Genomic DNA, 12400 nt, shown 5'->3' on the forward strand with positions numbered 1-12400 from the left:
GAGGTAGCAAGTTACTTAATGTAAAGTTGGAAGCAGGGGAAGGAGAGCCCAGAAAATGTGCTGTCCTCTGCAGTGAAGGGGTGAGTTTGCATAGTTGATGTCTGAATAAACCTGATCCTGTGCTTCACAAGTGAGAGGGCTCTGGGGGTTGGTCTTAGATAACGCATCTGATACTATTTTTCTTGAAACCTTACCTGGAAAAACAATCTGAAGGTAAGCTGAATATTTGCATCTTGCTCTTTGGAACTTGCATTGAAGCTTGTCGCTGGGGATAGTAGTGTAGCACCAGGGGAGGACTGTTGGGTCCCAACTTATCCTCTCTCTTAATATTATCTGGTCAAAGGTATTGATGCTGCTTGCAGTCTACCTGGAGACTACTGAAACTGGAATTTAATAAACGCAGACAGCTGAAACACGAGTTAGAAGCAACTTCAGCCTTGAGGAAGTGCCCCAGAAGTAACTGGAAATGCAGATACATAGCAAGTTAAGGAGACCTAGTGGTTCTGGCTCACTGGAGAAGTCCCAGCCCTGCACCAGGCCTCTGCACTAGCTGCTGTGCAAGCGCAAAACCAAGACAGGTCTCTCTGTCAAAACAGGACAAGAGCTGATTAATGTGCACAGGCAGAGAAAGTAAAATCAGCAGGACTGTGGAAGTGGCCAGGCTGTGACCATCCCAGCATCATCACTTCATTTAATGTGATTGATGGGAAGCTTTGCTGAAGAATTTTGGGGTGTCCAAGGAAACTGAGGGTGTTTGTGACTGCTTCCCCCACCCCTGTGAGAAGCTGCCTTCTTTCCCATGGGTAATGGATGGCGGTACTGATGGAAGGTGGCAATTAGATTTGACTTGGAGCAGAATGGCACAGAGGGGGCAGAACTCACTCCAAGGCATGATTACAGGGTATGGAATTAATCTGAAAGATGTGCAGTGTTGGCAGCAGGAGAGGCCCTGAAGGATACCTGTGTCTATCTGCTGAAGCTGTAGATGAAGGATTTTCACTAGTGCATCTGTCTGCACCCTCTGCCTGGCTTTCCTGTCCTGCATTTTGGAACGGGACATTGTGTTGCACTTTGCTCTCAGCTGAGCAGTGGTAAATTGGTGAGAAGCCCAAAGCACAAGAGCAGCAACGCTAGAAGGGCTAGCTGTGATGGGGAAGGGGAGGGAAAAGAAGAATAAATTTGTTAATTCAGGCTATGCTGATATGTAATGTCAGAAAGCAAACTGTAGCTTGTCCTTGTGTCTGCCATCTGCTTCAGAGGGACGTGTGAGGAGAGGGAGCAAGCACAGCCTGTGCCTGTGACCTCCTGACAGGATCTACAGTGTCTCCAAGTTATGTATTGATGAGATGGGATGGGGAGAGTTGGTGCGTGGCCTTGGGAGTTCATCTGCTGCTGCTGCTGGGCTCCAGCCTGTAGGATGCCTGCAACAGGAACTGTGTCTAATTATTTTCTCAACAGTTTGGGCCATGGAGCAATGTGCAAGGCTGAACAAAGAGAAACTAGCTGGACACTGGGATTCTTCCTGCTACGGCAGGATGTGTTTGGGTTTGTGTGTGCTGGGAACACTTCTCTCTAGCTAGGTGGAAACAGCCCTGTTTCTTAATGTGGAGAGTGTCTGTGCCTGCCTTGGCGGTTGTGTCATCTTGTCCCTATTTCTTTGTCAGTCGGCTAACGCAGAGTTCCTGGTCTGGGTGAGCCTTCAGTCTGTGTTTTCATGTACAGCTCAAGAAGGAGGCTTCATTTTTGCAACTGTTTTAAAGCCAGGATACAAGGTAGTACTGAAGGCCATGATCATCCAGCGTTAGCCAGAGAGGAACAAAATGTCTTCACGTCTCCGTTCTCAGCTAGTTTGGGATCTTCTGCGGTTCCCATAGGGATCTTGGTGGGAGAAGAGGGGCACTGGGTAACAGCAAAGCTCTGAGCTGTGGGGCCAGGGCTTTGAGCTTTTTGTGCAGGGGCTGGCTGGGCCCCTCGCTTAGATCTGTTAGATCCCGGCCTTTACACACACATTTTTTTCCCTGGGCGTTTCTCTGGTAGGAGGCACAGCCTGCAGGGTGACAAAGGAGATGGAGTTGAGTGCTAAGCTCTTAGCTGGCAAGAAGCCATCCCGATCTTGGCGTGTGCAAGGGGCAACGGGATGGAAAAGTTAGGGAGGAAAAGCAGCTGTCGTCTTCCAGCACTGCAGTTCTTGCTGTGCCCACGAGGTGGGGGAAGCTGCTCACTGGATGGGAAATCGCAGGGGGCTCTCCTGTCCCCTCCAGGCCTTTGTGACTTCTACCTATCACCACTGCTGAGAGGGGAATATGGAAGCAGGTTGATTTGGGCCAGTAGCAGGGTGCAGGTAGGAGGCTGAACTCTAAAAGCAACAGTGCTCTGGTGGGATGTGATGTAAGAATGCACTCTGGGTTTCCATGCCCACAGGGTCTTCAGGTCATACAACACCAGCTTACCAATGAAACTGTTGTTCCTGCTGCCAGAAAATGTTCCTGTCTCTGGTACATGAACCAGGGCAGGTTTTGGAACTATTTCCAAGCACCAGAAGAGCTTAAAAGTCTTGTTCCCCTGGCCTGGCTCTTGGGGAGAGCTGGCACAGCACAGCTGAACTAGTGCTGTTCCTGCTCTGATTCAGTACTAGGTTTTAAACAAGTGTGGTGTTTAAAGGGACAAGACAATCTCTTCTTTGGAGGTGCAGTTAAAACTTGACTTGAATTCCAGCTGGCCTAATCTCTGGCTTTAAACACTGGACCTTGCTCGACAGCACAGTAAGGATGAATGACTTGCTTGTGGCCCTAATTAGAAATGAGCTTCACATCTCCGCATTTCTTGTGTTTAGCTAAGACAACTCCATCAGACCACTCTCACATGCCTCCATCTTTGTTCCTCAAGACCCCCTTCTACCATGCTTTCCAGAGATGATTCTGGCTGTGGGAGAAGAGGAAACTGAGGGCATTACTCTTCCTCTCTAGTACTCATGTTGTACAAGATACAATCCCCAGTCTTGGGACTAATATGTAATTTTGAGTGCTAACTCAGCACTAACAGCCCCAGTTTCTAGGAGGATGCTGGCTTGTTTGTCTGACAGTGGAGGGTTGTGTATGTTTGCTGGTGATGACCTGGGGGGCCTTGGAGACCACTGACTGTAACCGTGAAACATGCCTGGGGAATTGGCAGTTTCTCCCTGGGGAAAGCACGTGTCAACAGGAGCGCAGTTTAGGGAGACATTAGCTGCCTGAAAAGGATATAGACAGTGCCTCATGCCTATCTGGGGGCTGTGCCGTAGCTATCAGTAGCCTGTAGGTGTGTACCCGTGCTTATCATTAATGCTGGATATAAATGTGACATAGCATTGCTGGTGAGTGCTTGGCCTCAGGTAAGCGATGCCTGGTTTGAGATTTGGTTGCACCTAGGCTGCCTCTCTGACCCTGTTTGTTTTCTTTCTCCCCACCACTGCAGGCTCGGGCCCAAGCGGAGGCCCTCCACATTGGGGATGTACACTTTTCTGTCAAGCCTGGTTCTAGTACCTCCTCTCCCAAGCTCCACTCCAGTGCCGCAGTGCACCGGCTCAAGAAAGACATCCGGCGATGCCACCGCATGTCCCGGCGCCCCCTGCCCCGTCCAGATCCCCAGAACAGCGGGAGCGTGGGTGGTGGGGCTGGCATTCGTCCTCCCGTCTCCCCCTTCTCGGAGACCGTCCGCATCATCAACCGTAAGGTGAAACCCCGCGAGCCCAAACGCAGCCGCATCATCCTCAACCTCAAAGTCATTGACAAAGGTGGGAAGCCAGCCAATGGGACCGGGGGCCTGGCTCGGCCCAAGATTCCGTCCCGAAACCGTGTCATTGGCAAGAGCAAAAAGTTCAGCGAGAGCGTCCTCCGCACCCAGATCCGCCACATGAAGTTTGGCACCTTTTCCCTCTACAATAAGCCGTCTGCTGCACCTACCCCCTCTTTGGAGGGCAAGGGGGAGGCAGAAGGCTCCCAGGCAGCCTCCTGTGGGCTCATTATGGGCTCCACCCCCTATGATGCTCCCAGCTCCAGCTCCTCTGGCTGCCCATCACCCGCTCCCCACTCCTCCTCTGACCCAGATGATTCCCCTCCAAAGCTGCTCCCCGAGACCCTCAGCCCAGCCATCCCCGACTGGCGTGAGTCGGAGGTCCTTGACCTCTCAATCCCACCCGAGTCAGCTGCCACCAGCAAGCGTTCTCCCTCAGGAGGATGCAGCGGGGGGCAGACGCCCTCCTTGTCTCTCTCCTCTTCTGACCCAGAGCAGGAGGCCGGCGACTGGCGTCCTGAGATGTCCCCTTGCTCAAACGTGGTGGTCACGGATGTCACCAGCAACCTCCTCACCGTAACCATCAAGGAGTTCTGTAACGCAGAGGATTTTGAGAAGGTGGCGGCGGGTGCTGGTGGAGGAGGCAGCAAGTGAGCGGCCAGGTCCTCCCACTCGAGGGGCGTGGGGGGAGCTCTACCTGCGAGAAGTCGTGGTGTGAATGGCTGTCCTTAGTTCTCTCCTTCTCCCCTTGGCTGTCCCTCTGCCCTCACTGCCACCCTTCCTCCTTTCCTCCTGCCCACTTCCTCTTGCCTGGAGGCTGGAGCGTGTCAGTGGGGGTGTGGGAGCACCCCCTGTTCCCGGGTGTTAGTGCCACTGGGAGGAGGCAGGGAGGGTTGTGGTGGGGCTGGGGAGTGATTGTTTGTCCTTGAATGTGGTGTTGTCCAACAGGCGGTGGAGCCTTTGGGACTGAGGGATGGGTGAGCATGTGTCTGTGTGCCTGTGCAGGTGGTGAGGAAGGTGCTGCTCTTCCTCATTACCCTTCCATCTTTGACAAAACTGAAGGGGAGCTCCAGACCCTTGAGGGAAGGATGTAAGAGGATTGGAGCCCTTGCCCACGTCCTCCAAACCTTCTCCCACAATGTGCATGCAGTCTCTTCCATTCCTATGTTTCCCCCTTGCCATGAGTACGATCCTGCCATCCTTTCCCCTCTTGGCCTGTGGCCTGGATCTGCCCTCTCCTCTACTGTCCTCATGGCAGTTGCTGATCCAGATGCCCCCAGAGTGAGGGGAAGAAGGGCAGGTGAAGTGTCATGCCTGGAAGGTGCTTGAGACAAAGCTGGGGCGGTAGGGGTGCCCCATGCAGCGTATGCCCCATATTGGCTTCCCCTTTCCTTTGACTATTGGTGCTACCTTGGCAGTTGTATGGGTGCTTTCAGGTGCCCTAGTCCCTCCCCTTCTCCTGCATTTTCCAGCTTGCTCAGCTCTGCAGGAGAAAGGGAAGAAAAGAGAAGAGGAGTCTGCTTCCAGCCCAGATCTTCCTCCTGATGTTCATCACTTGCACTTGATCAGGGGAGAGGGCATGAAATGCCCTTCCCTGGCCTTTCTGTGGTGGAAGTGGGAGTGGGCTGTGCATCCACCATTCAGTCTGGGGGAAGATGACGCCAACAGCATGATGCTGCCCCAGCCAGGTGAGGCTGGTCTCCTGCCTTGTGCGTAAGCTTCCCCCGACCCTCTTTGCTTCCTCTTGCTCCCTCCAGAGGAGGGAGGGGCGGATGCTAAGGCAGGTCATTTGCTCTTCCTGCTTCCTTTTGCTTCTGCTCTCCCCTCCCTGTGGTGGGTGGCCTGGAAGAGGTTTCCCCTCTTGTCTTTTCAGCATCTGAAACAGCCCTTACAACTGTCAACCAAAGGTGCTCATAAGAAATACCCGTCTCTCTCACACCATATGCATGTGTGCTGGGATGTCTTTCTCAAAGCTCCTGTGAGCTGATCTAGAAATTCCTTCTCTTCACCCCTAGCAAGTAGGAGGGAGCAAGACCACAGCTTGCTGTTCTTTGCCCAAGCTCCCTCTTTCCTGACCACCTTTGTTCACATCCAAAATAAGCTCTTTTTTACCTGCCGTTTCTGGCTTGCTCTGTTTCTGTGTGGGTCCTAAGCTTCACGGTGAGATGCCGTTCCTTTGCTCTCTACTTCCTCTACTCTCACAGGACTCGGCCTGTAGGGGCAAGGAAAAGAGGTGCTGTTCAATCAGTGGGAGAACCTCACCCTTTCATCCCTGTCCCTGGATGGGGCGAAGGGGTGTCACTTCCACATAACATGCTGTAGAGGTGAAAAGGGTGGAAATATTCCCCATGCCAGGGCTCATTTACTTACAGACCTACCCTGGGTGGGTAAACACAATTGGAATTGGCCCCTCTGGTGCTTTCACACAAGGATGCTCAGGAGCTGCTGGCTTCAAGGAGTGCTCTCGTGTGGAGTAACGATTTTGTGGTTGCAGTGATCTGAGGGTAGAAGGGAGGCAATTTGTGGGAGGGAAGTAATATTTGTCTGCCCAAGGGACATCGTCAGAATGGTAGAGGGATAGACCGGCTTCTGACCTTAATTAGGGCTTCTGTGCCCAGAGCTTGTCTATTCCCTTCCTCCAGTGCCTGGGTTGGTATAATAAAATCTTTGCTGTCCTCCCTACAAACCTTGTCTCACAGCAGGTGGCATTTCAAGCTGTGGGTCACGGTGATTTTACAGCAGTTGCGGTTGGGTGTCTGTGCAGACAGTCCGAGGGGGATTCCAGGTGCTGTTAGCACCACCCTTTGTACACCTCTTTCTTTTTCTTTCCTTGATTAAAGAGCATAGTGGACTCTTTGGGGATGTGCTTTTGTTCACAGCTAAAGCTAGGGGCAGGGAGAAAGAGACTTCCCTGATCCATTCACCAAGCTAAGGCTTCCTATAACTTGTTGGACTTGTGTGCGTGTCTGTATTAATACCTGCTTGTATTTTTTGTGGGGGTTGGGGTTTTGGTTTTTGGTTTTTTGGTTTGTTTGTTTGGGGTTTTTTTCATCTTTCCTGTGCCTGGCACACCCAAGGATCCCTTATTTTAGCATAGCCTATCCATTTGACTGCAGCTTCAAAGATGAACAGTTTGTAGGCATAGGGAAAAGCTCTTTCTTAGGAAAATAGCGAGGAGGTTCTTCTCTTTTTCCTCTCCCTTCAGAACAAGAACTAATCTGTGGCTGCAAGATAAGAGGAGCTGCTTTGTGGGGTGGATGCAAACCAGCCAGTCACTTTAGGTTGTTAAGTTACTGTTTGGTGTGTATGTGGTGATGTGTTTTGTTTTGTGGTATCAAGGTTCTGAAAAAATATTGAAGCGTTTAAGTGGGAGATAAAAGGGAACTTTAATAGGAAACTCTTGATGTGTTTTGGCCAAGATGTGTTGCTTGGCAGAATTCTTTTCCCCAGTGTCTCTTGTATGGTGTTCTTTGGGGGCAAGGGGCAGGAATTGTTTAATTGAAGGGGTTTTGCCTTTCTCCAGAGTGACAAAGCAAGGGAACTGTCTGTGAAGAGGAAAACAGTGGGTCATTGTAGGGATGCTCCGCAAGGACTTTCTTCGTGCAGTGAGGAAATGAGAGGACTTGTTGCAGCAGAGAACTTGTGCAGTAGATCCTCTGTGGAGGAAGAAGGGAGTATGATCCGGCTTGCAGACACAACTCACCTGCTTGTGTGACAAATCCCTCCCTGGGTGGGTCACCAGGTGGGAACCAAACCCTGAACCTCTGGATCCGAAATGAGGATCCTGTGCTGTTTTGAGTTAGAGGTTTGCTAACTTGAATGCAGCAGCAACCTCAAGTTCCCTCAGGTGGACAAGACACTTGAGGCTGACTAACCCTACCTTCGTATTCACGTGGGTGATGCTCCTCCTTCTGAATTTTTGCCCTTGCTCCTTATGGTGGAGATGGGAAAGAAGATTCATCCATGCCTTTTAAAAAGGGCATGGAATTGAGGGAGGAGTTTATTTGAAAGTATCCCCTTCCCTTCCCAATAACCCCTAGAAAAAAAACCCAACAAAAACAGGGAAGTATTCTCTGTGTCTGTGCCATGTTTGTTCTCGTTGTCGTGTTTTTAGAGGAGATTTTATGATGGAGTGGAAAAAGTGAAATGATTAGTTTTGCATAAAAAAAGAAAAGTTTTAAAAAAAATTTCTACAGGGAGAGAGCGAGAGAGAGTTTAAAAATGAATAATAAATGCAGTGATTGCACAAATTGTAGTGGTATTAGATGGTCCTTAGGGAAAAGAGTATTTTGTAGTATCGAAGCATGTATGTCTGGGATGGTGTTTGGCTTGCTTGAACTGGAGGGAAAGGCATTCTAGGACTAAGCAGCGATCTCCGAGCTGAAAAGGCAAGTTGCATGTTGGAGGAACCCTGTCTACAAACCTTTCCCGTCCTTGCCTCCCAAGTGTTGGAGTGACTTCCCTTCCCTCCCATACCTCTCCTGTGAGCTAAGGTGGAGTCTCCAAGTGGTTTTCTGGCCGAGCGGCCCTCAGAAATGGCCAATCACGTTCTGCCAGAATGTGAATCGGGCCATCAACATGGAAACAGTTGACTTACTTTGCATGCACAGCAAGCTGCTAAGATTTGGGGTTGGCATGTACTTTTCCTGCCAAGTTGCTGTCTCTTCTCTTTTCCGTCCCCTGTATCCAAGCAGAATTAATCACGGTGGGCTTATTTCCTGGGAAGCAGATATGCCTCCCCTCTGCAGGGTCTCTTAGCTTCTTCCAGCATCAGGTGGGGAGTGGCATTTTTCTGTATAGGATTCACCACATCAGGACAGAGAATGGAGTCCCATTGGTATGTAGTCCAGTGTCTCTTCTCCAACAGTGGCTGGATCTTCAGAAGTAGATGAGAGAGCTGCCTTGTGTGCTCTGAAGGTGTTGCTGAGTGAGGTGTACCCTCTTCTTGAGGCCAGCAAATGTTGGAAGTCTTTGGGATGGGGAGGGGAGATGAACACCCTGATGGGACTCTGCTCAAGTAGGGCAGCCTTCTGTTTCAGCTTCCTGCAGGGTGGCGGAGCAGAGTTGCCTGAACGTTCCTTCAGAGCAAGAGGGAACTCTTGTGTGCTGGCTTCCTCATCCAGGATGTCTGTTGGGTGTTCATCTGGTGTGTGGGAGTGCCTGGAGGAAGAGGGAAGCTACCAGATGTTGGTGTCTGAACAGAAGGTGGCAGGCAGGGACACTTGGACAGCTTTTCTTCTCTGGACTTCTCTGGTGCCCTGGGCTTTGCAGTGGCGGATGACAGATGTCTTGATGCCTCCCATAGCCTGGGCTGCTTCTGGGAACTTCTCCTCTCTTTGCCTGTTGAGCTCTGTCAGTGCTTCCCACAGCTTTTTACTTGGAGCAGCAGCCTCCTGTCTTGTGCCCTCTTCTCACTGAGCAGAGTGGGACTGGGGAGGCGTGAAGCTAATGAGATACAAGCTCCTTTCGGGATGGAAAACAGAAATAGTGTGGTGAGCAGGCCCAGCTGTGGTGAGCCTCTGCTTAATTTCTGTTTTCAAAAGAGAAAGGGAGCATTTCTCTGGTCTCCCCTTACTGAAGTTCCCAGGGAGATTTTATGAAATAAAAAAAAAAAAAAAAGAAAAAAACACAATTATGCTTTTTACCAGGTAGGAGCTGTCTCTGAGCTGAGTCTTCCTAGGGATTTCACTCCCTTCTCCAGCCCCTCTTTGTAGAGGAGGCTTTGGCAGCTCCCAGTGTTTGGAGATGATCACCTTCCTGGGGACCTCCTGGCAGAAGGAGGTTGCCATGCTGAAGGATGGTTTCCTGAGTCCCTCACACTTTTGCCAATTCCGGGTCATGGCATTAGTGGGGCTGCTCAGGAGCCAGGTCCTTCTTACCAGGGGGGTGTAACAAACCTGGAGTGCGTGTTTGGCTAAGTGCTTATTTTTCCCTTTGCCTCTTTCCCCACTTTCTGACAAGACTTTTTCCTCCTTGCCTGGCGCATCCTTTTACTCCAATGTCGCTTGCTTTTGCTGCATTTTTCAATTGCCCAATAATCACGCAAGAGCTGGGACCTTATTTACTTTTTATATATAAATATATGAATATAAAAGAAACCTTCCTCTCCCCTCTTTCTCCCCTGTGCGCGGCCTTCCTAATTTCCACTCTGAAGGTGGTCTGCTGTAAAGGGTTAGTTTGAGGTCAGGGATTTGGTGTCTCCTGGGTTCTGTTCCTTCTTGGCTTGCCATGGCCTTTCTCTCAGCTGTGTCACTGCTCTGTGTCTCTGTCTCCCTCATGGGAAGGGGATGGGGGTGGAGGGGACCATCCTGCTGAGGGTGCTGGCAGCCCAACTCTCGAGGCATTTGCACAGAGACGGAGTGCTGAGCATTGCTTCAGAAATCCCCCACTCCCTGTCCGTGCTTCCTTCCCCAGGTAACTCCAGGAAGTATCTTCATTTCACCAATGCTTTGGGGTTGAGCAAATAAGTGTCTTTATTTTCTTTTTTACTTACATTTTTGATGTCCTTCCCCAGAGTGCAATGTGTATGATTTCTTTTTGGGGGGTGTAGATGGGAGATGTTGGAGTCTGTCTCCGTCCTCACCTTGGCCTTTCCGTCCTCTGCTCCTTTCCCATTTCAGCATTGCCCTCTGTCAGACTGGTGTGGTCAGAGGCATTTGCACCCTTGTCTGTGCAGTGTCAGCCTTGGCACCAGAAGCTTTGTGTGTGTTCTGCATGGTGCATCTGAGATGCCCCGTGTTCCACCTGCCTCACCTGTAAGGATGTGGCAGGGCCCTGAGTTCTTCTTTCTTCCTTTCTCTAAATTTCTCCTTCCAGGAGTGAAGGGAGATATAGTCAGTTCCCCTTCCTGGGGTGGTGGGCTGTCTCTGGCAGCTCTTCTGTCCTTTCCAGCTTCTCTGTGGTGGGAAATTATGTTTCCAGGGCCATCCAAAAGCACAGTACTTGGAGTGAGGGTCCTTCCACCCCAGGTAAGTGCTGTGCTTTGAGCTGGCTCCCTCCAGGCACTGGTAGATGGCACTGTGATGGAGGAATGGGGATACCCTCTGCACTCCTGGGCTGAGCAGAGCTGGGAAGGGGACAGCAAGCACCATGCTGTGGCACAGGGAAAAGTCAGGTGACAGAAGAGCAGCAAGATGCAGTCAGGGTGATGCCACCTTCAGCAGTGGCTCAGAAAATATATCTGGTGGGAGGGAAGGGGCATGGTTGGGACATGCAGACAAAGTGTTAATTCCCACTGCAGGGCCTTGGTTCTTCATTCCTTGCTCAGCTGAGTACTTAGAGCTCACACTAAACCTCTGGAATGCAGTTGGGTGGGTCAAAACACTTGGTGGGGCTTCAGGGCCTCATAGGACTAGTAGGGCCCATTTATGCTCCTGAGCAGCCCCTCAGCTGCTCTTCAGGTTGGTTGCTCTTCGGCTGCTTGGAAGGAGCCTGCTGCTTCTGGCCCCCAGCTGCAAAGGGGGATGGAGTCTTAGGTCAAATTCTCAAACAGAACAAAAAAATTAATCATTGTGATGACTTTTTTTAGAAAAGAGTTGTCATGCCTGCGCCTCCCCCAAGCAAATCAACTTTGTGTGCTGTCCTCCCTCCTCTTCTCTCCTCTGCCATTAAGCCTTGTATGCTCCCAAAGAATAGAGGAGACTCTCTATTTTGGGATTTTTTTTCCCCTGTTTGTTTTCTTTTTGCATAGAAAGTTGTCTGCTGGTGGTGAAGGACAGGGGCCTGCCTCATCTGTTCCTTCCTTTCACCTTCCCCTGTGCCAAGCTTAGGCTCAACTCCTGCAGATTCCTGCAAGCACTGAACTTGGAGTAGGCGAGTAACCCCACTGAGTTCTGTGGTACTTGGGTGCTTCAGATTCTGCCTGTGCTTGAGCTTTGGCAGCATCAGAGCCCTATCCTTTCTCTTGGAGAAGGTCAGCCCTGACTCATAAGAGTGCTGATAGTTCTGGTGCAACCCATTTCTCTCTTCATTTCCCCTCACTTGGCATACAAAGTGAAGGTGGTAATTTTTTTTTTTTAATTTAAGATAAACCTAAATATGTATCTTGTAATTTTTTTTATTTTGAAAAAATGCATTTAAGGATTGTGCACGGATGAATTGTATATCTATATATTATTTTTTTTGTCTTGCAATTTTCATTTTAAATATAGTGTTTGTTTTGTTTTGTTTTGTTTTTTAATCCAGTTCCCAGCTGGCTAAACTCTGTCTAGAGTGGATGGGTGGGAGGCATAGCCATTGGAGGGGTGATTGAATCACCACTTCCCTTGGTGCTTCCCACAAGAAAATGGTTTGCTCCAGGTTTGGGGGTGGGGGTTGTGCTAATTACTCTTGTATTCTTGTACATTTTGTTCTTTCTGCTGCTCTTGAATATTGTATCAATGCCAGAAATGGGGAGTTAAAAATTAAAACAAAAAATTAACCCCAATAAATTGTTACATTCCAAACTCTGTTATTGTTTTCTTGGGTGGGCTGTGACCTATGGAGTGGGGAGCAGGGGTGCTGAAACAGCTGCCCTGAGCCAGCAGGGATCAGCTCTGCAGTCAAACACAAACACACTTGGTACCTTCCTGGGCACTGTGCATCAGTCTTGGTCTGAGTCTTTGGACATTTCTGGACACAGAGAAGCTCT

General features: G+C 50.1%; 1 protein-coding gene across 2 annotated transcripts in view; it reads left to right on the plus strand.

Moving 5' to 3' along the window:
- The window catches only part of CBX6 (chromobox 6), a 17673-nt gene extending 5458 nt beyond the window's left edge, over nt 1-12215 (plus strand). Inside the window, exon 5 of one of the 2 annotated variants that reach the window (XM_017823444.1) lies at nt 3454-12215. In XM_017823444.1, coding sequence (XP_017678933.1) covers nt 3454-4425 — 972 coding nt within the window. In that variant the 3' untranslated portion in view covers nt 4426-12215. The remainder of the gene's footprint in view (nt 1-3453) is intronic. The other variant, XM_017823445.1, reaches the window with a different exon arrangement.
- Nucleotides 12216-12400: the final 185 nt, after the last annotated feature.

Source organism: Lepidothrix coronata, unplaced genomic scaffold (assembly GCF_001604755.1).
Source record: "Lepidothrix coronata isolate B3197 unplaced genomic scaffold, Lepidothrix_coronata-1.0 Scaffold102, whole genome shotgun sequence".
Taxonomy (NCBI): domain Eukaryota; kingdom Metazoa; phylum Chordata; class Aves; order Passeriformes; family Pipridae; genus Lepidothrix; species Lepidothrix coronata.